Source organism: Marmota monax, unplaced genomic scaffold (genome assembly GCF_021218885.2).
Source record: "Marmota monax isolate L192 unplaced genomic scaffold, Marmota_monax_Labrador192_F-V1.1 WCK01_AAM20220418_F8-fsc00187, whole genome shotgun sequence".
Lineage (NCBI taxonomy): Eukaryota > Metazoa > Chordata > Mammalia > Rodentia > Sciuridae > Marmota > Marmota monax.
In genome coordinates this window covers 2,180,975-2,204,259 of record NW_026694837.1, presented here as the reverse complement: position 1 = coordinate 2,204,259, position 23,285 = coordinate 2,180,975, and the positions used below count along the sequence as shown (strand labels likewise).

General features: G+C 50.8%; 3 protein-coding genes across 5 annotated transcripts; 1 reads left to right on the top strand and 2 right to left on the bottom strand.

The window, feature by feature from the left end:
- The first annotated feature begins 419 nt into the window (after positions 1-419).
- On the top strand, positions 420-6,770 carry Hsp90ab1 (heat shock protein 90 alpha family class B member 1). The gene is made up of 12 exons (XM_046426131.2): positions 420-575; positions 1,893-2,039; positions 2,373-2,579; positions 2,682-2,841; positions 3,206-3,339; positions 3,466-3,774; positions 4,223-4,388; positions 4,569-4,759; positions 4,988-5,135; positions 5,257-5,525; positions 6,090-6,423; positions 6,553-6,770. The coding sequence occupies exons 2-12, from the start codon at positions 1,893-1,895 to the stop codon at positions 6,660-6,662; spliced, it is 2,175 nt and encodes a 724-aa protein (XP_046282087.1). The 5' UTR covers positions 420-575; the 3' UTR covers positions 6,663-6,770.
- A 297-nt stretch (positions 6,771-7,067) lies between these two features.
- On the bottom strand, positions 7,068-10,511 carry Slc35b2 (solute carrier family 35 member B2). 3 transcript variants are annotated; one of them, XM_046426133.2, is made up of 4 exons: positions 10,367-10,511; positions 9,658-9,851; positions 9,333-9,487; positions 7,068-8,541 (listed from the first exon to the last, which is right to left on the bottom strand). In XM_046426133.2, the coding sequence occupies exons 1-4, from the start codon at positions 10,375-10,377 to the stop codon at positions 7,603-7,605; spliced, it is 1,299 nt and encodes a 432-aa protein (XP_046282089.1). In that variant the 5' UTR covers positions 10,378-10,511; the 3' UTR covers positions 7,068-7,602. The 3 variants fall into 3 exon arrangements, with proteins under 3 accessions (XP_046282089.1, XP_046282088.1, XP_046282090.1); XM_046426132.2 differs by having other exon boundaries at positions 9,658-9,854; positions 10,367-10,500; XM_046426134.1 differs by lacking the exons at positions 9,333-9,487; positions 10,367-10,511 and having other exon boundaries at positions 9,658-9,738.
- A 1,197-nt stretch (positions 10,512-11,708) lies between these two features.
- Positions 11,709-18,739, bottom strand: Nfkbie (NFKB inhibitor epsilon). Its single transcript, XM_046426135.2, has 6 exons — positions 18,126-18,739; positions 15,700-15,802; positions 14,780-15,002; positions 13,671-13,759; positions 13,275-13,514; positions 11,709-12,401 (listed from the first exon to the last, which is right to left on the bottom strand). Exons 1-6 carry the CDS (start codon positions 18,488-18,490, stop codon positions 12,336-12,338), a joined length of 1,086 nt encoding a protein of 361 aa, XP_046282091.1. The 5' UTR covers positions 18,491-18,739; the 3' UTR covers positions 11,709-12,335.
- Between the last annotated feature and the right edge of the window lie 4,546 nt (positions 18,740-23,285).

The following is a 23,285-nucleotide window of genomic DNA, read 5'->3' as shown; positions in this document are numbered from 1 at the left end:
GGACGTGAGATGTGTAGGAGAGACTCTAGGAAGATCAGCTTTAGGAAGGGCAGTGGGGATGATTAGCTGCCTCTTCTCCTTTGGATGTCCACAGAGGCCCGGCCTCTTGAGTGTATAGATGTCAGTTCAGAGGATTTTACGGAGTTGATGGAATCCTCGACCGTAGACCCGCTGTTTAGGCCCTAAGAACACTCCCGATTCCTCATCCTGGTGGGGTCATGTCCCCGATCTGCAGACACGGGGCTGAGAAGGGAAGCAAATGGGTGAACGGACCGATACTCCATCTGGAAGCAGAGCCGGAGGCGGGCAGCTCGGGCTCCTCTCCGCCCCATCCCTGATTTCTGGCCATGACGTCAGGTGGGCGGGTGGCGGCAGGTGCGAGTGGACAGGCGCCCTCCTTTAAGGCGGAGGGATCCAGGGGAGGGCGCCCGGACCGTGCTTCGCCTTATATAGAGCGACTGGGGGCACACGGTAGCTCTCTTGAGTCACCCCGACGCTGCCTAGGTGTCGCGAGCGAGTCGCACACTCTTTGGGCCCACCCTTCTCTTAACACTCCCAGTCCTTTCTCTGTCAAGGTAAGGCCGCAGTCTTCTGTCCGGCTTTTCTCCTGCGGGGGCTCGTCTGCGGTGTTTGACTCTCTGACCTTTTGAAGGCCAGTTGCCGCCGTGCTAGGGCGGCCTGTGGGAAAACTGGTTTTCGGGGTGGTACGTTCGGGCTGTTGAGGTTCGTCTATATTGTGCTTGGGCGGCGGGGCGCTCTCCAGGCGGCGACCAGCCGTGGGCGAGAGGAGTGGCGGAGCGCGGCCTGGGGGGGTGGGCGGCCGCACGTGGTGGCCGCGCCGGTACGGGACGCTGCCATGTTTGCTGCCCACTTCCGGACGCGGCCGTGGGGGGCCGGAGCGTGGTGGGGCCTCGCGCGCGCGGGGTGACTCAGCACAGCCCGGCGTGGTTGGCTTTGTCACCTGTCTCGCTGGAAGCGTTTTCCAATTATTTCGGGTTGTGTGAGGGTGTGCCACGAGGGAGGAACGTCTTGAGTCCTCAGTCTGCTGGGGACCACCGCGATTTTTCGAGATTTTCTTGCAGTCCCGGTGAAGGAGGAGGGGCGGGGGAGGCGCTGGAAGATTCATGGGTCCCTCCCCCGCTCCTCCCCGAGAGCTGAGATTGTTCTGGAAGCTTCTGGAGCCTGGCGCCCCGCCCCATTGCCCGGATGCTGGGGCGATGGGAGGGTGCACGGCGGCGCCCCCTCCTCGCATGGCCTCGGCCGACGCATGTCCGGCAGTGACGAGGGTCGGGCGACGGCTTTGGCCACCATCTTAGTTATATGCCCTGTTAGCAATGACGGTGGAGCTTTTCCTCTTTGGTTCTTTGTCCTGCTTTAATTGCCCTTTGGGCGGTTACCCCATCGATCTCAGGTTATCCCTGCAGAGTGGAACAGCACATTTGGTGGACGTTGGAGATACTAAGGGGCAGCTGTTAAAAAATCAGGGCTCCTTTTGCTCGATTTGTCCTCTCCCAATTAAAAAAAAAGACTCTTTTCACATCAAAATGTACATGGGCGTTACTTGGCGTTCTCAAGATACCTGTGATGCCCCCCCAGTATTCTGAATTTCTCACAAGGTACCCGATGATGCCGAGGCTGGGCCCTGAGATGAATCTTACAAAAAATGTCTCACTTTCGCATTTGGTTGAAGGATTTAGGTTTTTCCTGGGTTGGCTTATCATTTAGTGTGTAGCCTAACATCTTGAAAGAAATGGTGTTTTCAGTACTCTGCGCAAGGTAGTTTGAATTCCAACTTCTTAAGGTTTTAATTGAACCCATGAACCTTGAGGATTCTTAAGTATGGAGCCATTGCATGTGTGTTCCTTTGTAACTGTTGATCATCTTTATTTTAGATGCCTGAGGAAGTGCACCATGGAGAGGAGGAGGTGGAGACGTTTGCCTTTCAGGCAGAAATTGCCCAACTCATGTCTCTCATTATCAATACCTTTTATTCCAACAAGGAAATTTTTCTTCGGGAATTGATCTCTAATGCTTCTGATGTAAGAGTTTGAACAAGTCCCCACAGTAGTATTGTGTGCCCCCCACACACACACACTTCAGAGCACTTCAGAAGAGGGAGAAGGGATAGATTAAAGTGGTGGGAGCTGTAGCTGTTTGAGATAGATCAGCAGCTGTTCCAAAAAGATTTGCCTTATTCTGGGTGGCTATCACACTTGAAAGGGAAGACACCAGAGAAGTGGATAATGTTAACTGTTGGTCTGAAGATCTAAGGGATAGCAGAATTGAGGCTATATGGAAGTAGAAAAACCAAGATTTGTGGGGGGGGGTGAAGAGATGGACTATAAAAAAGATGTGTCATTTCATATTTACAGGCCTTGGACAAGATTCGCTATGAGAGCCTGACAGACCCTTCCAAGTTGGACAGTGGTAAAGAGCTGAAAATTGACATAATCCCCAACCCTCAGGAAAGGACTCTGACTTTGGTGGACACAGGCATTGGCATGACCAAGGCTGATCTCATAAACAACTTGGGAACCATTGCCAAGTCTGGAACTAAAGCATTTATGGAGGCTCTTCAGGTATGTAGCACTCCATCTATGCACATATTAAAATTTAGGATTTTTTTTTTTGTCTTGCTGTTTCAAATCTCATATTTGATTTTAAAAAATATTCTTTGGCAGGCTGGTGCAGACATATCCATGATTGGGCAATTTGGTGTTGGATTTTATTCTGCTTATCTAGTGGCAGAGAAAGTGGTTGTGATCACAAAGCATAATGATGATGAACAGTATGCTTGGGAGTCTTCTGCTGGGGGATCCTTCACTGTGCGGGCTGATCATGGTGAGTTGGCTTTCCATATGGAAGTAGCTGGGTTAGAATTCTCTGGAAGAAGAGAGAGAAATCTTGAGTATGATATTTGTGGAGCAGTTTCTTTTCTTTCCTTTTTTTTTTTTTGGTACCTGGGATTAAACTTGGGCACTCAAACCACTGAGTCACATCCCTATCCTATTTTGTGTTTAGAGATAGGGTCTCACTGAGTTCCTTAGTGCCTTGCTTTTGCTGAGGCTAGCTTTGAACTCATAATCCTCCTGGATTATTGGTGTGTGCTACTGCTCCCGGCATGGAAAGTTTCTTTTAAGATCATTAATGCTTTTAGCCTCACAGCTTTATACTTTATTGTGATTGATTTGATTGATTCTTCTAGGTGAGCCCATTGGCCGGGGTACTAAAGTCATTCTCCACCTCAAAGAAGACCAGACAGAGTACTTGGAGGAGAGGCGGGTCAAAGAAGTGGTGAAGAAGCACTCACAGTTCATAGGCTATCCAATCACCCTTTATGTGAGTACCAACCAGGCTGGCAGCCTATCTGCACTGAGTGTCTATGGTTGTGGAGTTTTGTGGTCCCTGGCTTTGTTTTCCTGGTGTTGTGTTTTTCACACTTAACCACTATGTTTGGTACTTTAGTTGGAGAAGGAACGAGAGAAGGAAATTAGTGATGATGAGGCAGAGGAAGAGAAAGGTGAGAAAGAAGAGGAAGATAAAGATGATGAGGAGAAACCCAAGATTGAAGATGTGGGCTCAGATGAGGAGGATGACACTAGTAAGGATAAGAAGAAGAAAACAAAGAAGATTAAGGAGAAATATATTGATCATGAAGAACTGAACAAGACCAAGCCCATTTGGACCAGAAACCCTGATGACATCACTCAGGAAGAATATGGAGAATTCTACAAGAGCCTAACCAATGATTGGGAAGACCACCTGGCAGTCAAGGTGAGAAACCTTATATGTGGGCTCAGCTGGAGAGGAACAGGTAGAAGTGTATTGGCAGATAGTAGAGTCCACAGTGAACTTGCCCAACTGGTTGGTAGCTGAGACTGTGAGAGTCATGGAGCCACATGAGTTCACTTATTACTAGTGACCCTGCCACAGTAGAGAGATTCTGTTCTCCTGAATGACTTCACTTTTGTCTTTTAATAGAAATCTGGGTAATGTTGATGGCAGCCTTACACTTAACAGGGTTCTGATTGGAGAACTATTCTCTTAATTCAACAAAATTATATATAGCTAGGATAATCTAAGATTTATTGGCATTAGGGTTCAGGGTTTTTTTTTTTTTCTCTCCTTATGGAGGCTCTTCAGGTATATAGCATTCCAGTTGTAGATGCTTTGGTGTGGCTGAAAAGCACTCTTGTCCTGAAATGTTGGGTTTTTCTCCTAGCACTTCTCTGTAGAAGGTCAGTTGGAATTCAGGGCATTGCTGTTCATCCCTCGGCGGGCTCCCTTTGACCTCTTTGAGAACAAGAAGAAGAAGAACAACATCAAACTCTATGTCCGTCGTGTGTTCATCATGGACAGTTGTGATGAGCTGATACCAGAGTATCTCAGTGAGTGTTTCCTGTGTCTGTTATAGTGGGTAAAGTCTTTTGAGATCTGCAGTGTTCTCCTGGGATTGTAGTCTGAGAAGGGTAATAGTAAGTGAAGGTTCAGGGAGCAAAAGAGCCTTCTGCTTGAATCTGGGTTTGGGTCTTGTTATTTGTATTGAATTTTCTGCCATTTGATTGCAGATTTTATTCGTGGTGTTGTTGACTCTGAGGATCTGCCCCTGAATATCTCCCGAGAAATGCTCCAGCAGAGCAAAATCTTAAAAGTTATTCGCAAAAACATTGTGAAGAAGTGCCTTGAGCTCTTCTCTGAGTTGGCAGAAGACAAGGAGAACTACAAAAAATTCTATGAGGCATTCTCTAAAAATCTTAAGGTATAGAGGCAAATGCTTATTCCCTTTGACATTTATTTTTTGGGGGGCACTTTACCACTAAGCTCAGCCCTTTTTATTTTTGTGATAGGATGTCACTATGTTGGCTGAGGTTGGTCTTGACCACTTTCTTAGTAATTAGAGTGTATTTCCTCATTTATTGGAGAGGAAGGGCATTATCTGTTAGGTTATTTTTTAAGTTGGGTTATTTTTTTTCCTCCTACCCTTAAGCTTGGAATCCATGAAGATTCTACTAATCGGCGACGCCTTTCTGAGCTGCTGCGCTATCACACCTCTCAGTCTGGAGATGAGATGACTTCTCTGTCAGAGTATGTCTCTCGCATGAAGGAGACACAGAAGTCCATCTATTACATAACTGGTGAGTTAAAACCTAAGTCTCATCAAAGCCTCCTATCTGGGGTTGGATGGACATCAGGGCTAACTGGGAACTGGCAGTGTAAATCCTTTTGGTCACTAAGTCACATTAAATAACCTTACAGGTGAAAGCAAAGAGCAGGTGGCCAACTCTGCTTTTGTGGAGCGTGTGCGGAAGCGTGGCTTTGAGGTAGTATATATGACTGAACCTATTGATGAGTACTGCGTACAGCAACTCAAGGAGTTTGATGGGAAGAGCCTGGTCTCTGTGACCAAGGAAGGCCTGGAGCTACCTGAGGATGAGGAGGAAAAAAAGAAAATGGAGGAGAGCAAGGCGAAATTTGAGAACCTTTGCAAGCTTATGAAAGAAATCTTGGATAAAAAAGTTGAGAAGGTGAGAAATTTGGATACATTTTTGTAATCTCTTTGGGGTCTGCTGTTTTCAGAATTTAATGTTGCTGATTAGGAGGTTTACTTTGTTTAAGCCCCCCCCCTTTTTTTTGTGAGTACCGTACTCAGGGTCCTCCACTACTGAGCCACATGATCTCACTGAGTTGCTTAGTGCTTTGTTTTGCTGAGGCTGGCTTTGAACTCTCATCCTTCTGCCTCAGCCTCTCAAGCGGCTGGAATTATAGGCATGTGCCACCTGGCTCAGCAAGGTCTTATTTCTCTTAGTCCATTATACAAAATTTGATGGAGATTAGGTATTAATTCTTGTGTTTGGGAACATAGAAACTTAAAAAAATATGGACCATAATTTTTAACCTTTCAGATGATCCAATCTAAACCTAAGGTGTTTGATTTTTTTTGTTTGTTTATTAAGAGAGGGTCTCCTTGTGCTTCTCAGGCTGTCTTCAAACTCCTGAGTTGGAGTGATTCTCCTGCCTTAGTCTCTTGGAAGAGTCAGGACTACAGGTTTGCACCATGCTCCACTAAAAAGTTTTTTAATTGTCTACAGGTGACAATCTCCAATAGGCTTGTGTCTTCACCCTGCTGCATTGTTACCAGCACCTATGGCTGGACAGCCAACATGGAGCGGATTATGAAGGCCCAGGCACTTCGAGACAACTCCACAATGGGCTACATGATGGCCAAAAAGCACCTGGAGATCAACCCTGATCATCCCATTGTGGAGACATTGCGGCAAAAGGCAGAGGCAGATAAAAATGACAAGGCTGTCAAGGACCTGGTGGTGCTGCTATTTGAAACTGCGCTGCTCTCTTCTGGCTTTTCCCTTGAGGATCCTCAGACCCACTCCAATCGCATCTACCGCATGATAAAGCTAGGCCTAGGTAGGCACTGTGGACTGATTTGATGTGGGGGCAAGTTCTGCAATTGACCTTTTGGACAGATTTTGTTTAATGCTCTTAAGTTCACATCTCACTGGGCCTTTTTTTTTTTTTTTTTTTTTTAACATTTAGGCATTGATGAAGATGAAGTGACAGCAGAGGAACCCAGCAGTGCTGTTCCTGATGAGATACCCCCTCTCGAGGGTGATGAGGATGCATCTCGCATGGAAGAAGTAGATTAGGAGTTGCTACTGAGAAATCTGCCCTCTGTATAGTTTCCCCATGGCTCCCACAGTAGCCTTGAGTGGCCCTCTCCCACCTGGCTTCCTCTGCTGATTGATGTTATATGGCATCTTAATTAAGGCAGGAAATAAGGGCCTCAAGCCCTCTCCATCCCCTACCTAGTTTGGCAGGGTTGGATGTTGTATTGTGTTTTTGTTTTATTTTGTTCCACAATTAAAGTATGGAAAATAAAGAAGATGCAGTTTTATACAGTTCTGCTCTCCCTTGTAAAGTGATGCTGCTTCATAGCATTCTCTATCCATATAATATAAAAACTCGCTGTTGACCTGGGCTACGTGCAAGTTTGAAAGGTATATATACATTCTCATTTCAATCACTTAAGGCAACCAAAACACAGAGCCAAGTCCATTGCAGCAGTTTAATAAAATTATTATAAGAGCAAAAAGTGACATTTCCTAAGTACCAAAACCTGCAATTGGCTCATGGAGCAGAGCCTAGGACCCCAAGGGCATAGTTGTGTTGAGCAGGGCTCTTCATTCACCTCCCTTGGCACTCCCATCTTTACCCTCCTGGGGAAGCAGCATTCGGACCCTACAATACTTGTGCTTCTCTCAACAGTAAGAAATGAGAGTGTATAGAAGGTAGGGGGCAAGCAGATAAGTTCCACCAGGTGGGTCAAAACTTCATTCAGGAAGCTTGATGCAGGAGGAGCTTTCCCTTTACACCTCCATACCCCAAGACTTCCTTCTACCCTGAGGCTCAACTTGCCTACTGGAGGATGGTGGCTTAAGGCAAAGGGAAGATACCTTCTGGGCTCCCTATCCCCAGCTGCAGAGCTGGATTATGATACTGAGAAAACCCATATTTTGTCCTTGAGCCAGCACCTCTGAAAGTATGGTAAGGGTCCTATTCCATTTCACCTCTCAGGTCCTTATCTTTTCAGACCTTCTGCACTGGGGACTCTATAGGTACAGCCTTCTTTCCCCGTTGCTTTAGCCGGCCTCGGGCATAGACTCTGAGCAGAAGGGCAGCAAAGACCACAGCTACCCCTAGCCCACCCACCACAGTGACAGTGTGGCCATAGAGGAGGCAGGAAAGAAGGATGGCAATGGCCTGGCGGAGGGTCATGATGATGGTGAAGACAGCAGCCCCAAACTGCCCAATGGTGTAGAAGATGAAGAGCTGGCCACATGCGGAACAGACAGACAGTAGCAGGGCATGGGCGGCAAACTCACCATGTCGCCCCATGAAGCGGGTCCCTTCCAGGAGGGCCCCCTGCTGTAGCAGCGAGATTACTGTGAAGAGGCAGGAGAAGAAATTGACCCCAAACATCATCTGCACTGATGACATCTTATAGGCAAACAGGGCATCCTGCCAGTTTGAGGTGAAGCTGTCAAAAGCGATGTAGCCTGCCAATAAGATGAGGCCTGAGAGTGTGGTGGCTGGGGAGCTACGGGGCTCTGGTCCACTGGACAGCAAAAACATGCTGACCCCGATGGAGATAAGTCCAGCTGTCAGGTATTCCCAGTGTTCATAGCTGCGCCGAGACACCAGCTTTCCCATCAGCATGACAGGGATCACTTTAGAAGCCTTGGCCAGCACCTGGGTGGGGAAACTGATGAACTTGAGAGCTTCATACTGGCACCAGCTGCTTAGCACATTTGACAGGCTGGCAAAGGAGTACCGGTACATGGGTGCCCCATGTCGAGGTTGCTTGCAGAGGAGGCAGTAGAGGCCAGCCACAATCAGTGCCAGCACACGGTTCATTAGCACTAGGAACTGCGAGTCCGTGAAGCGCTCACCTGGTGATGTGGCTGTGGCCCCATAGCTTCGGGTCATCACTCTTTCCTGCAGCACACCCCACGTAAGGTAGAACACCTGGGTTGGGGAGGGTAGACAGGAGACAATAAGAGAAGGAAAAAGTAGGCAAAAGTAGATCTTAACTTCCCTCTTCCTCAGGATAATTCTCAATGACAAAGGACAGCATGTGCGTTTCTCTGCAGTAGAAATTTCCTCTCCTAAGTCTGGATTTACCTTGTAGAAAATCCGCTGTGGTGAAAAACATTAACACATGCTTTAGAACTCCCTGGACCCTGTTTGTTCCCACAGTATGGGAACACTAGAGTTAGCTCCATCCAGAGTGTTCTCTTACCTACTTTCAAACTCAGGGAGGCAAAAAGACAGAGTTTGACTCCTATATAGTTCAACATGCTCCAAAAAAGGGGACTAGTACCCACTCTAAAATTCCACACAGTCAGTGCCTTAGGACCCCTTTCTCATGTAGTACTGAATGGCTTCCCCAATCTTTTTTATCAGTGGGTTTACAGCGTATGAAGTACATCAGGGGAGAGGGAAGTATAATAACAGCACAATAGATGTCACCAAAAACTTGGGAAAGAGATGAGCCCTCTTCTGCTCTACACATCATAAAACAATAGTGCATTGTTACTTGCAGTACCAATGCTGGAAAAGCAGAGGGGATGAAGAAAGGAATGTCACTGCTTCCTCCAAACATTTTGAAGATGGTGCTCTGTGTGTCTGAGAGAAAGGGACACATAACACACAGACCCGCAAACCTTTGAGATGGACAGAATGAAAACTGAGTTCACAGAGTCCCTGCCCACTGAGCTCAATCCAGGACAAGAAGCAGAGCTTGCCTGCCTACCTACCTGGAGCCCCAAGGTACAGAAGAGCAGCTTCAGAGCCTGCCAAGTGGGGGTGGTCTCCACTGTCTCTGTCCGTGGAGCCAGGGGAACCTCATCAGAGGCCTTGGGCTCATTGCCAAACACACAAGCTTTCACCAGGGGGTAGCAGAGACCCCTGCCTGAAGAAGACACATATAGTTAAGTCCCAAACCTCCTCCACAGCAACTCAACCTGCCTTGCTGTCCAGCCCATTGGCCTCCCCCCTCCTTCCCTTTCCAAGTCACATTCCGGTTTGAACCAACATCTGCAATTCACACCTAGCCCTCTTCCCCACCCTCTCTCCACACACCTGTCTCCAGGTAGTTTTTCCTCCTGAAGTAATGCACCAGGAAGTAGCCAGGTACCATAAAGGTGGCATAGCCAGCAGCATTCACCAAAAAGCGAAAGAACCACAGCTGGGTCCATGACTCGGGAGGGGCTTCAGGAGTCTCCCCACCAGCACCCAGGGAAGGGAGCGCAGCCAGTACCACCACTGCCCACCACCTGCTGGGAGTGCGGACATAAGAATTAGAGTGCAGTTCTCCAGCCCTCTGGCCCAAAGAAGGGGACCGCACATAAGTGCCTCGTCTTCTCCCCGCCCCCTCCGCTAAAGCCCAGCGGGACAAAGAGCCTCTCTCTGTCTTGGGGGGTTAGGCGCGGGGCGGGCAGGCAGGGCCTCCTCCCTCCCCGGAGGCGGACCCGCCTCTTTGGCCACACAGGTCCCCTCTGTTCCCTCCAGCGCGCCCAGGCTGCTCTGGCCAGAGACAGCTCCCCCTCCCCCCATCCCGCCTCCCACGTTCCCGGACCGCCAAGGTCCCCAGCTCCTTCTCTCCTCATTCCCCCAAGTCCCACAAGGAGCACAAGCCCACGCCGCGCCCCCGTCAGCACGGCTCCGTGCAGAGCCACGCGGGCCGGCTGCCTGGCGGCTGGGACCCCACCCGGCCCCCAGTGCCGAGAAGCGGCGATCACGTGGCCCAGGGGCTCGATCATGTGCGCTGCCGCTGCCCTAGTCCCCCCACCTGGTGTCCATGACCCGGGCCGCGTGGGGCGGAGGGGGACCGGGGAATGCGAGTCCCCGGGCCGCGCGCACCCTCCGCCGCCTCCGCTAGCAGCCAGCAAGCGGGCGGCTAGCGGAAGTGCCGCGCTCTTGGCGCCTCCCTCCCGGAGGCCGCCCCCCGCCGCCCCCTGCCGCTACCACGCAGCGCCCCGGCCGCGGTGGGCTACAGCGCCCCCGCGCGGCCTGGAGGCAGACGAAGCTGGGTTCCAAGAGGTTGGGCTGCTTTTGGGCGGAGGAGCCCAGAGCCCCAGCCCAGGAGCTACGCCTCCCCCGGGTGTCGTCGCTCTCAGTCCTCACCATCCTGGGAATAGGGGTGACCACTGCCCTCTTGTGGACTGGGACGTCGAGTCTCTGTGTCCCAAATACTTCCCCTTTATGTCATTCTTCAACTTTTTTTTTTTTTTTTGGTACTAGGGATTTAACTCAGGGTCTTACTAAGTTGGCCAGGCTGCTTTGAACTTGGATCCGCCTCTCTCAAGTCTCCTAAATCGCTGGGATTAGAAGCAACACACCCTAGTTCTCCCATGTTCTGACAGGATGAAGATGTCTCCTTCCTTCTTTGGTTGGGCTAGTAATTCTGTCCCCCTCGTCCCCGTGACCACTGAGGCTCCGCATGACCTAACTGACCCATCTTCCTCGCCCACTTACCCAGGCCCTGTAGAGCCTCGCTAGTCTGTTCTCAGTTCCTCTAATTCTCCAAAGGCTTTCCCCCACCCAAACGCTCTACCCCATCACTTACTCATCCTATGTCCCAATGAGATGACTCTCCTCAGAGGCGTCCCTGGAACATCCAAAGAAGGGTCCCTCACCCACTTTACTGTCCTCTTTCCTCCTCGTGTTTCCCTTCACAGCACCCACTGCATAAATATTTGGATATTTATGATTTTAATGTTTATGAGTGAGGCTGTAAGCTCTAAGAGTCAGAGACCATGTTGGTTTATTCCTCCTTTCTTCATGCCAATGTAGGCATCACTGGTATAAAATATGTAAAAAGTTGCAGGTCTCTGGTGCCTAGCCTCCTCTGGCTACTCCAGATGGCAGCCTCCAGGGCCTGTGTCTTCTCATTCCTCTTCCTCTCTCTTCATCCCTCATTTCCACAAAAGGACAAGGGTCTGCACTGGATAGCGACAAGCCTGAGGACTATTAGCTCCTTATCATACCCAGGGGATAAATTTCCTTCTCTTTGCTTTTATCAAAAGGTCACAGAGCAAGTCTGCCTATGCACATGCACAAAACAACTCTAGAAAGGATGACCCTCCCCAACCCCTTAACACTGGGGATTGAACCAGGGGTGCTCTACCAGCTGTATTCCCCACCTTTTTTATTTTTTTCTTTAATTTTGAGACAGGGTCTTGCTAAGTTGCTGAGGCTGGTCTCAAACTGGTGATCCTCCTGCCTCAGCCTCCTGAGGTTTGTACCACTGCACCCGCATAGGAGGAAAACACTTTTAAAAAGTCTCTGCTACTTTAGTGTTATGTTACTGCAATGTCCCTTTCTCAAAGGCTCAGTTCAGGGCCTTCTGTTAAAAGTTTTTAGACAAGAGTGTTTTGGAATCTTCAATAGCAGTAAGGTGGGACCCCTCAGGGCCCTGCTTCTTCTATTTCAGTCTCTCCTCACTCAGAAGCCTCCACATTTTCCCACTGGTTGGCAGTTTCAAACTGACCCGACAGGTAGAAATGAGAGCCCTGCCATCTCCAAGAGAGGTAAAGAGACTTCACCCAGGATGCCTGGGGCTTAGGCGCCTCTCAAGAATCTCCATCCAGTCCACCTGGGAAGCTCTTTCTTCCAGCCTGGCTCTCTCTGACTTGCAATCTCTTTTCTCACTCAGAACCATACTGGCTCTAGGCTCTGGCTTCAGTAGTCCCTAGGACACCAGAAGGCACATTGGGCCCAGGTTGCAGCAACAGTGGCCCCAGTTTCCTGTCCTGGCTTTAGTCAACACACATCAGCGGCTTCCCGGAGATCTTCAGGTCATCGAAGGGCAAAAGAATAAGGGGCTGAGAAAGAGAATAGAGAGAAGCAAGATCAGTGGCCATGAGAAAAGTCAGTAGTGGAGGAGACCTAGGGAAACTTGTTGGGCCACTCCCTCCTCACCAGAGTTGAAGAACTTGAGGGAATACATCTTTATACTAATGAAGGCCTGACATGGCAGAGCCTTCAGTCTCTAAAATGATGCCAGAATATCCAAACTAGGAGGGACATTAAAGATGATCCAGCTCTGGGGGCTGGGGCTGGGGCTGAGTGGTAGAGCACTCGCCTGGCATGCATGAGGCACTGGCTTCCATCCTCAGCACACATAAAACTAAAATAAAGGTATTGCGTTCACCTACAACTAAGAATATCTAAATTTTAAAAAATAAAAGATGATATAGCTCTGGATCTACTTTTGTTGGGGGGGGGCACAACATTCTGAACATTTGTTTTATACTTAACATTTAAAAACAGGAAGACTATACAGAAAACCTGGGTTTCACCTCTTGAAAATTTCCAAGACCTAGAAACATGGGGCCTACATCCCTATGCCTAAGCATTTGCTGGAGCCAAGGAGAGACCCCGAGGTATGGCTCTCTGCTCTCTCCCAGGCCTCACCACTTGCTGGTCGTACACCTGGCCAGTTTCACTGATTCACGCTAGTTGTGGAGCCCCTGTAGGAGTATAAATTGGGGCTCTTGGTCCTGATCAACTAAGGAAACCGGTTTGGAGAGGGATAAAGGTTGGCCCATGGTTGCACGATTGGTTGGTAAGTGGCAGAGTCCCAGTTGTACCCCAAGACTCCTAACTCTCTGGTCCTTCCAACTATTGACAGTCCCTATCTCTGCTATGGGTGTGAGAGGCCTTGAAACCAGAATGGAGAAGTTTATGCCTCGTACATCCTCAGCCAGGTCCTGCGGTGTCTCATCTTCCACATTCAGCAGCAGGGAGTCAGCGCCGGCCTCACACAGAGTGGATGAGATGCCACTGAGGCCCCGTCCAGCTGCCAGATGCAGGGGTGTACACCCATTGAGCATGCGGGCATCTACCTGAGCACCAGCCTGGAGTAGGAACTGTACCAGGCCCCGCTCCTGGGTTTCCACAGCTAGATGCAATGCTGTCTTCCCACTGGTGCCCTCCTGGAAAGGCATAAGGATGTCAGCCAAGGCCCTGAAGTGGCAGTGGGATCTGGGAGGAGAGCAGAGGCACCACTTGCCATGTGGGGTAGGGGAACTTGCAGGGGGAAGGCTGGGTCAGGTGCCATGAGCAGGCAGTGCCCTGATGGGTTACCTCACCTGGGCATCAATGTCAGCTCCATTCTGAAGCAGTAGTTCTATGAGAGGCTGGTTCCTCTGCAGAGTGGCAATGTGAAGACAGGCCAGACCTGGGGTAAGATGGGTAGGGACACTGATTGGCATTCACCAGCTCTCTTTCACTCTCTTCAGGGACCTCCCTAACCCTCAGCCCCAAGGGACTCCTGCCCACTCAATGCCTTTAATCACAGGACTCTTAAAAATGCAACCCCGAAAACCCCCTCAAAAGTCTGAGGGGAAAGGAACTGCAAGTTTCCACCTTTCAGTCATGTTATTGAAACTTTCATGCTTCAGGGGTCAGCCTGCTGAGTGACAGCCCCCAAACATACCCTTCTCCAGGGCACATACCCCTCAAGCCCACACATACTCTAGAACTCTACTTGCCTTCAAGCTCAATCCAGATTTCTCCGAGGAGCCATCTGGGGATCCTCATGCCCCAGACTCTCTCCAGGGGCCACTTCCTTCTGTGTGCCCCGCCTTTCTTTGCTTATCTCCTTTTTGGTCTATAACTCTCCCTCCCCCACTCTCTGCTTATAACAGAGATTCAAACGTTATTTCCTTCAAGTTTTTGTTCAGATGACCCTGGCCTTTCCTGACTACCCTTTTTAAAAATCACATCAACCTCCCCACCACAGCACATTCCAGTTCCCCTCCCTCTGCTCTACTCGACCATAGCACTTACTTCCTTTTAACATACTATATAATTCACTTCTTATATTTATTGTCCTTCTCTATCTTTCTCATTTTTGTTTTCAGATGGGAGCTGAGCTCCTGGGTAGAATCTGGCACACAGAAAGGCACTCAGTACATTTCTGTTGAATGAATGAAGGAGTTCATTTAATCTCTATTAAACTATATATTTTAAGGACAAAACTTAGATTTCTGCTCAACACTCAGTAGGTGTTGGGTCAATTCTGAATCAAATCATTCATCCATCATCTATTCCTTCATCTAGCAAAGATGTACTGAGTGTCCAGGTGCTTAGAGCTGGAGGAACATCAACAGACAAGCTGAGTCTCCCCCTTTCCTAGGAGTGGGGTCCCTGTTTCCTGCCCCCTCCTCTTCCCCAAAGGCTCTGGGGCTACCCAAACCTTGCCAGTTTTGCAGCTGGAGGTCCAGGGAGTGAGATGTTCCTCTGCCTGGCTCTGGCTGCCCCTCTAGCAGGCAGCGGGCACAGGCCAGATGCTGGCGCTGGCATGCCACATGTAGGGCTGTGTCACCATGCCGATCCTGTAGCACCCGGCTGGCCCCCTTCAGCACCAGGGCCTGAACTGCATCCGGCTGGTCCAGATGAACAGCCAGATGGAGTGCTGTCTGCAGGCACAAACAGAGGGTTAGTCGGCTACTGCAGCATGCTCCCACCTCTGGGACCATGCTAGATGCTAAGGTGGGCATAGCAATATCCAGATGCCATCATTTTCTTTGAGAGCAGCTTACAAAGGCCATAGCCCTGGTCTTCTAAGAAAGTACTAGCAAGTCCTTCCCTCTATCACCCTACCACCAAGTTCATAGGACCCCAGTTCTGGAAGCAGAGTGAGGGAAATGACCCCCTGTTCTTCTCATAGGTCTGCTGAACTCCTAGAGAAAGAACATGTGGGATCAGAGTCCAGTCACTCACCTTCTAGGGAGACCTGTGCTATCCCCTGGGGTTAGGCTGCAGGAATTGGCACTAGGCAGTCTCCCCCGGCAAACTCCTTCCTTCCTTAAGTCTTCATTCAGATGTCACCTCCTGTACTAAGCCTTCTCTACCTGTTCCATAAAGACACTGGACCCGACAGTAGCAGGTATGAGTCTTTCTCACACCGTTTGTCACCATGATGTATAATTAGGCGTTTACACGGGTCCTCCAGACCAGACTGTGCCCTGTGGGCAGAGGCTGGGTCTTACTCATCTCTGCATCCTCCACTTCAAGCCCAGCATCTGGCATATAGGTCCCAAATGAGCAGCCTAAGAACCCTGGTGTGGCTTCTGGGGATGGCTGCTATGGACACAGACTCCTCCTTCTACCTACCTGGTAAAGGTTGTTCTGAATGTCCAAGACCTCCTGGGGCAGCAAAGCCAGGCAACAGAACAGCACCTCTGGAGCCTCGTGAATCACTGCCAGGTGGACCAGCCTGGGGAGCAGGGGAGTGCCTGGGGTCAGGGCCCAGGCCAGAGAGGGTGACTGGGGTCTTGGGTTTAGAGGGACTGTGTTACCCTCTAATTAGCAACCTGAAAGGTAGGTGCAGGAGATGAGTTTGGGCCAGGAAGTGAGGGTTGATGTGGAATGGCAGGATTCTGGGGATGGAGGCCCACATTCCCATTTGTGGCCTTGAGGAGGGCCTTGGCTGGGTGGGCACGTAGGCAGGGTGCTGACAGGACAAGGGCCTTCCTGTCCAGCCTGCCCACACCCTGCTCCCCCCTGACCCCAGGGCCCTGCGAGGCCAGCTGCAGCTCAAAGCCAAACTGAAAGCCGCAGGAGTGGTGCAGAGGGGGTTTCCAGGGCCGAGCTCCCCACCTCCCCACAACAGGGAGGAGAGGAGGAGGCAGATGTGGGGTTCCCCCCAGTAACTCAGTGTTATGCATTCCAAGGGAGGGAGACAGAAGTTCTTGGAAGACAGGCAGGAGACAGCATTTTGTTCTGCTGCCCTTCCTAAGGGAGTCATGAGGGCCACTCCTCAGATGGCACAAGCCAGACGGGGCTTGATTAGTGGCCCTGTGCATTTCTAAGAGGAGATCTGTGCAATGCAGAAAAGGTCTGTTTGATAAAGGGGACAAGAGTCTTAACCTCGAGGTAAGGGGGAGCATCGGGCAAGGGAAGTTCCAGTCTTGGGGTTTCCCCACATCAGGTGGGGAAAATGAAAGCCGAAGCTGGAGGATTTAGGCCTGGACAATTGCCTTGCAGCATTAGTGAGGGGCACATCTTGGCTAAAAGGCCCATCTGGGCTGGGCAGGGGGCTGCTCAGCAGGAGAGGGGGCAGGCTTTGGCTGCAGGCAAGCGGCAGGAGAGGCCCAGGAGAGAGTGACGAGGGAGGGAGGAACCGCTCTGGAAATCCCCTCGGCCAGGGCCTGCTCTCTGGGTCACATTCCTGCAGCCACCTCCCTCTCTCCCTCAGTCTCCCCTCCTCCCACTTCCTCTTCCCACTTCCACACCTCCCACAGCCCAACAACCTCCAAGGGAGGAAAATGCCCACCTTCTCTTGAGGGACCTGCTGGGAGTCCTTGCACCTCTCTCTCTCTCTCTCTCAGACACACACACCACCTGTCTCTAACTAGATATGGTAAAGGCTGAGGCTGAGAGGCCAATGAAAGAGGGAAGTATCAGAAGTCCCATTCACTGGATCAAAGGTCAGCCATAGATATCTTGCATGAAGCCCCTGAAACCTTGGAGTTCTGGGGTAGTGATGTAGGCACAGAGTACAAAAGCCCTAGGATCTCTCCTCTCCCACTCACTGGGTCTAGAGGATAACTTTGTCAACATCCACCAAAGATTACAACCCCTGCATCTCCAAAAAGCAGGTCAGAACAGGCACCCCCGCCTCCCCTATGCCTATTCATTCCAGCATCTCTGATCAGGGACTCCATCCCTCCTCTCCCATTTCTCACCCCGAAATCCCAGCTGCCAGTGTTTTCTTCTTTTCAAGTCCTCAACTGACCATCCCATCCCACACAATCACTTGCAACTTCAGCTGTCCCCTGGCCCAGTGCCCATCAATCTCCCTCTGGGCCTGGGAGAGGAAGAATAGAATGAGGGGGTAAGACAGAACAGTAGGGAGGATCTGGGGTGCTCAGGAATGAAGGGTGTTGGGGGCTGACTTCAGCCCTCACTTCCCCTTTCTCAGTAGAGGAGGAAGTAAGCTGGGGCAGCCAGTCGCCTGTCTGCCTGGGCACTCTGGCCCCAGCCTAGTCACTCTCTTCTTCTCAGGGCCAGTCCCAACCCTGCACCCTGCCAGCACCCCCATCCCAAGCTTCCTGGCACTGAATGGCAACCTGTAACTGGTGTCTCTTTTTCCTTGAGACAGGGCATTCTGAGGTCAGGAGCTGGGAATCCCAGATATTGAGCAAACACGGATGCCCCCTCCCCCAGCAAGTTAAAAAAAAAAAAAAAAAAAAAAACTGGACTGGTCAGGGGAATTTTCTCTTCCCAGGGATGGGTTATTGGTAGATTTCCAAGATACTGGCTGGGGTTCCAGGTGCCTGGGTAAGAAATGTGCTAACTCTAATAATTTCCCAAAAAGAGGGCAAATAAATGATGACAAGTCCTCTGGTCTGGACCTGGCTAGAGTACAAAAGTGGGCTAAGAGTTAGTAGGGAGTTTGGAAGAGAGTGGGGACTGTCCCTTCCACCGTGGGGGTACCTTGGGGTGTACTCTGTGGGTAGTGGTGGGGTACCTGGACAGTTGCAGCCCCTGGAAAGCCCAGAGTTAGTATTCCATCTCAGCCTAGCCCCCATACTCACGTGTCTCCGTCCTCAGAGATATAAGTGAGTGCTTCGAGCTGTGGGCTCAGCGCCCCCGCGGAGGGCAGTGACGATCCTGGGGCTGGGTCCTCAGCCTCGGGATCTCCCAGCAAGGGCAAGGGCTCGGTGAGCGAGGAGGAGCCATAAGTGGAGTCAGCCCGCTCCCCGTCCCCGTCTTCCTTTTCCCGCGGCTCCTTGGAGGTCCTCGGAGGATGGGTCCAGGGCTGGGGGCTGCAGCCGTCCGAGGGCCTGGAGCCTGTGGCCGGGGTGGGCTCCGGTAGGGAACGCAGAGAGCGTAGAGACTCTATACCGGAGTCACACTGGCTCTCATCCGCCTCGTCCGGCCCCTTCCGCGCCTCCGACATGCCCGCGGCGCCAGCCCGCTGGGGCCGGGTTCGAGCAGGATCGGTCTCCGGGCTACGCCGCGCGGCCTTTCCGGGTTGCGGGTCCGCCTAGTAAAGACAGCGCCGGGCTCTCAGTTGCCTCGGTTCCAGGTTGTGCCGGCGCAAAGAGTGGACGATAAGCGCGGACGAGGTTAGCAGCGTCGATCCGGTCCACGGCAGCCGTTTACTCTGGGCAGCTGGGCAGTCCAATCGGGTCCTCCCTCTCGCCCCACCCACTCGGGCCAAAGAAGTGTCCGCCCTGGGATGGCCCCGCCCCGGGCCCCGCCCCGACGGCGCTTCCGGGCAAAGGCCCCGCCCCTCCGGAATCCCCCTTGCCGCCTCTGTGCGTAAGTTCAGAGTCCATGGTTACCCGCTCTGACTCACTCCTTCGTTGATTAATTTGCCTGTTCATCATTCATTCATTCATTCATTCGTTCATTTTCTCACTCTTTCCCCCTTCCTCCTTTATTCCATTCATTAATTCCATGCAGTCATTCTTTTCTTCCTTCTGTTTCTTTGTTTGTTTTGAAGGAATATTAATTTTCTGCACAAGCTGGGAGTCTTGTGGGGAAAGCACGTAGGTGGTGGGCTGGGAAGCACTGCTTCCTATTCGCAGCCTATTTCTCTCGATTTTTCTTGCTTTTTCATCTTTCCAGGTTCAGGAGTATAGGTAGAAAAGGGATCCATTATTATTAGAGAAGAAATTCTTCCCTGTAGTCCCACATAGAGAGTCATTTCTCCAGATCACATAGAATTGGGCAGGAGAATATGTTTTTATTAAATGGGGTTTCTCAGGCAGACTTGTTTAACAGGCAGAGTGCTCATGGGTTTCTTCTTCCTCACAGGGTGAGCACTGACCTTGAGTGGTTACAGTATCTGGCCACCCCGAATGGTCAGGGAAATTTAGTTCCTTAAGGTAGGGCCAGGGTGGAGAGGCCCCAGACACACTGCTGAGGCCCCTTCCATTTCCTCAGTCTCAGCCCCCAAACATATTTTCTTCCCAGTTCCTGCTTTCCTTGGGCCCACAGAGGCCATGGGAAAACATCTCCCAGGTGAGTTCCATGCCACTGGTCATAGTTTGCTGCTTTCACGCTACTTCCTGGGACTTCAAGGGCCACTGACCTTGGGTTAGCAGTGGTCTCAGAGGATCATCCCGAAGGTAACAGCTTTTTTTTTTTTTCATCTCTGGCATGGGAGGAAGAAAGCTGGGGTAAGGAGGCTCCTAACCAGCTCTCCCCACTTCTCCCCAACCTCATTTTATGCATCCATCCATTCACTCATTTGACATTATGTATAGAGCTTCTGCTATATGCCTGACATTGTTATCTCTTCTGGGAACAAAACCAACCATCACAGTAATAACCAACAATTCCCCCGCCCCCACCAAGAAAATCCCAAGGTCCCAGCTTTCACAAAAACTTCCTGGCAATTGCAACTCAAGGTGGTTGTGTTAAGACAGGACACAGAACAGTGTTGGGGGGCACACGGTGGGCCACTTATTCAGTGGGGTGAGATGAGGGAGCATTTCTTTTGAGCTGAAAATGGGAAGGGAAAAGGGTAGATAGGGAAAGAGAAGGGCCTGCTCTTATCCACTGTTCTCCATCCATGTGGAGGACTAAAATGGGGAGGATGTGTTGAGCATGAGGCAGAGAGGAGTCATGAGGGAAAAGCCCAAGGAAACTGAGGCATCTCCTTCCCTTGGGGATGCTGGGGTGTAGCTCAGTGGTAGAGTGCTTGCCCAACAGGTGAACAACCCTGAAAACAAACAAGACATTACCAAAACCCCCAACCCCTCTCCTTCCCTTGGGTCAGTGTGATTTCAGATATTCTTAATCTCCTCCCCTGCATGCTTCTCTCCCATCCTCAAAGTCTAGAGCAAAAGTATAAACTCCAGACCTAGAACAGACAGGTTCAAAATCCGGTACTATCACCCCCATTTTAATGTTGGGAAGCTGAGGGCCAGAAGGGTGAGTTGAATTGCCCAAGTTTCAGAGGTCAGGAAGTGCAATGCTGACCTCTGGGTTCTTCTGACTTAACTCAAACCTTGAAATTCATTTCAGTGAAACTGTCTTCCTTTGTCAAGATCTAAGCCATGCATGGATGGCATCTGAGCCCTGTTCAGGGATACAGAACTCCAGAGAGTTCAGTGACCACCCTTCTAATTGACACAGAGGCTAAATTTAAAGAAAAACCCATCCCAACCCAGCTAGATGTCTGGCCCTGAGCCATAACAGGTGTGTATCAGCCCCTTTCATGGCCACATGAGGTCAGCATTGAGTCACCCACTGCCACTAGCACTAGAACTTGCACTCTCTCAGGAAGCCCTCCTGTCATTCCAAGAATGGGGAAAGGGACCATGGCAGTGTTATTTGGAAAGATGCCCTAGGAACTTCGACTCAGGTTATAGCGTGTTCACGGCCCTGACTTTGCTCCTCAGTAACAGTCTTGTCCGAGGCTAGGCCCCTGAAGTCCTTCTCTCCCTCTGCCGAGTTCTCTGGTTCCCTTTGTCCTGCCTTCACTCCCCATCTCTGCCCACCCTAGCCAGGCTCATCTTGGGAAACAGTTCTAGTTTCCATGGTGACCAGCTGGTCAGCTGGCTCATCCCACCATCCCCCCTCTCTACCCTTTCCTGGAGCTTCAAGGGAAGGGTAGTGTGTGTGAATGGAGAAGGCAAGGTAGTATTTTGTGTCTTGGGAGCTGTGGCATTGGCCAAAAGGAGTTGGATTATCTTTCCTCCAAAGGCCCTTGGATGGGAGGTGGAAAGGCAGTGGGGTTGATGTCAGAAGGAAGATTATAAACACCTACATGGGGAAGTAAAGAATCCTGCAGGTTAGGAAGGCTGCGTTAGGACCTTGGCCCTTTGTCTGCATGGAGGACTGGAGTCCTGATTTCAGTCTGAATGGGCTGAAATCACCCAAAAAGCATGGGTGTGAGACATTGGAATAGCCACCAAGAGATTCTGTCCTCTGCCACAGGAGTGAAGAGAGGCCCCACCTCTTCAGTACCACACCCTTCTCTACTTGGGCAGGGAGAATGCACTCACCAACCTGGAAAGGATCATTCAGGTTGGATGGTTCTGAAGTGATGGAACCTCACCTTGCCTGAAAAGGGAAAACGGAGGCAGGACCAGGTGGAGGAAGTGGTTCTTCTGCCCCAGATGAGGTGCAGGAATAGCCCCTGCACATATATTTGCTTGTATCCTACACTCAGAGATCAGATATCCAGGCTTTGCTATGAATTACTTTTTTTTTTTTTGTAATGGGGATTGACCCAGAGGTGCTTTATCACTAGCTACATTCCAGCCCTTTTCAATTTTTAGTTTGAGATGGTCTCACTAAATTGTTGAGGCTGACCTTGAACTTGTGGCCTCCTGCCTCAGTCTCCCAAGTAGGTGAGATTACAAGCATGTGCCCTTGTGCCTGGCTCCCCCTGAATTTTTGAACAGGAAAGATCTGAATTCTAGGACTAGCTAGCTCTGTGAGTGTTAGCAGATGACGGGTTAGTTACTTGCTCTCCTTCTGCCTTGGTTCCTTGAGGATAAATAAGAACAGTTACTGGGTGTCAAAGACCCTAATGACACAAAGTAGGATCCCCCAGTGACTGCAAATGAACAAACTGATCATGCATGCCTTTATTACATCCTATCATGATTGGTTTCCATGCCCTTTAGTCCCTGTAAACTTCAAGTTCCTGGAGGGTAGGAAATTGTGTTTCATTTTATACAGGGCACACATTGGCTGTCTAATACTTGTTTATTGAATGGATGCATCCATCCAGGAATGCATGAATGAATGAATGATTGTCAGTCCCCTTCCTTACTATCCTACCCGGTGTAGGGAAAAGCAATGTGAGATGGACAGCATGGGGTGGGGGCAGGCTGGCTGCAGTCACTCAGCCTGGTTTGTAGTCTGTGACTCTGCCTCCTACACCCACAGACCAGAAGCCTTAGAGATTATCTAGTCAACATTCTCACTGCACTGATGAAAAAATAAAGGCTGAGAGAGGGAAAGGCACTTGCCCAAGGTCAGACAACTCACTAATGGCAGAGCCAAGATTAACAATTAGAACTCAAGTTTCCTTGACCTCCAGCCTAGGGCATTGTACATACTTCATTGCTTTTCTGGGGCTGTTCTTCTAAGGGAGGAAGAAGGTTCAGTGAAGGCCGGTTCCAATGTCCTCTCCTCTGTCCTCTGTTAGTCCTTTTCTTACAACTAGCTTCATTCTCTCCCCTTTCACCCTATTCCATCGTCTGAAGTTTGGCTCTTGCCTTAACCCTTTACGATGCAACTAATAGGATCTTCCTTATGATACCAAGACTCATTTTCCTTTCCCCCGCTCCTTAGACCCAGGAACTTGCGGGAGCCGGCTCGCGAGGGGTGTTGGTTGACCCTCGGGCGCCCCCTCCACGGAGGACAGGAGAGGAGTTGCGGCATAGATCTTCCCAGGATGGGCGGGCGGGCAGGAGGGAGGTGTGGAAAGCAGGGCTGGGACCGGGGAAGGGGTGCGCGGAGCCCCTGTTGCTGCTCCCCTTTACGGGGTGGTTATTAGGAAGGCTTGAGGAAGGCGGAGTTTGGGGGGCCGAGGGCGGGGCTGGGCTGCGCTGGGAGGAAGAGGGGGGGCGCGCTGGCTCCAGCTCCGTTCAGACAAAAGGCGGCGGCGGGAGCGGGCGGGAGGCGGAGCGGCGCCGCGAGGGCCTCAAGGTGACACCCGCCCCCGGCCCCGGCCCCCCCAGCCCGGCCCCTCTAGCCTGCCCCCCAACCCCGGCCCCCATCCCCTT

Excerpts from the sequence above, each read along its gene's own strand:
- Hsp90ab1 (XM_046426131.2), top strand. The coding sequence starts at position 1,893 with ATGCCTGAGGAAGTGCACCATGGAGAGGAGGAGGTGGAGACGTTTGCC. Across the intron at positions 2,842-3,205 it reads CACTGTGCGGGCTGATCATG|GTGAGCCCATTGGCCGGGGT; the intron begins GTGAGTTGGCTT and ends TGATTCTTCTAG. Across the intron at positions 3,340-3,465 it reads GCTATCCAATCACCCTTTAT|TTGGAGAAGGAACGAGAGAA; the intron begins GTGAGTACCAAC and ends TTGGTACTTTAG.
- Nfkbie (XM_046426135.2), bottom strand. The coding sequence starts at position 18,490 with ATGTCGGAGGCGCGGAAGGGGCCGGACGAGGCGGATGAGAGCCAGTGT. Across the intron at positions 13,515-13,670 it reads GAGCTGACATTGATGCCCAG|GAGGGCACCAGTGGGAAGAC; the intron begins GTGAGGTAACCC and ends ATGCCTTTCCAG. Across the intron at positions 12,402-13,274 it reads CGCAGGACCTGGCTGAGGAT|CCCCTTATTCTTTTGCCCTT; the intron begins GTACGAGGCATA and ends TCTCTTTCTCAG.
- Slc35b2 (XM_046426132.2), bottom strand. Across the intron at positions 9,488-9,657 it reads GAAAAACTACCTGGAGACAG|GCAGGGGTCTCTGCTACCCC; the intron begins GTGTGTGGAGAG and ends TGTCTTCTTCAG. Across the intron at positions 8,542-9,332 it reads TCTGTACCTTGGGGCTCCAG|GTGTTCTACCTTACGTGGGG; the intron begins GTAGGTAGGCAG and ends TCCCCAACCCAG.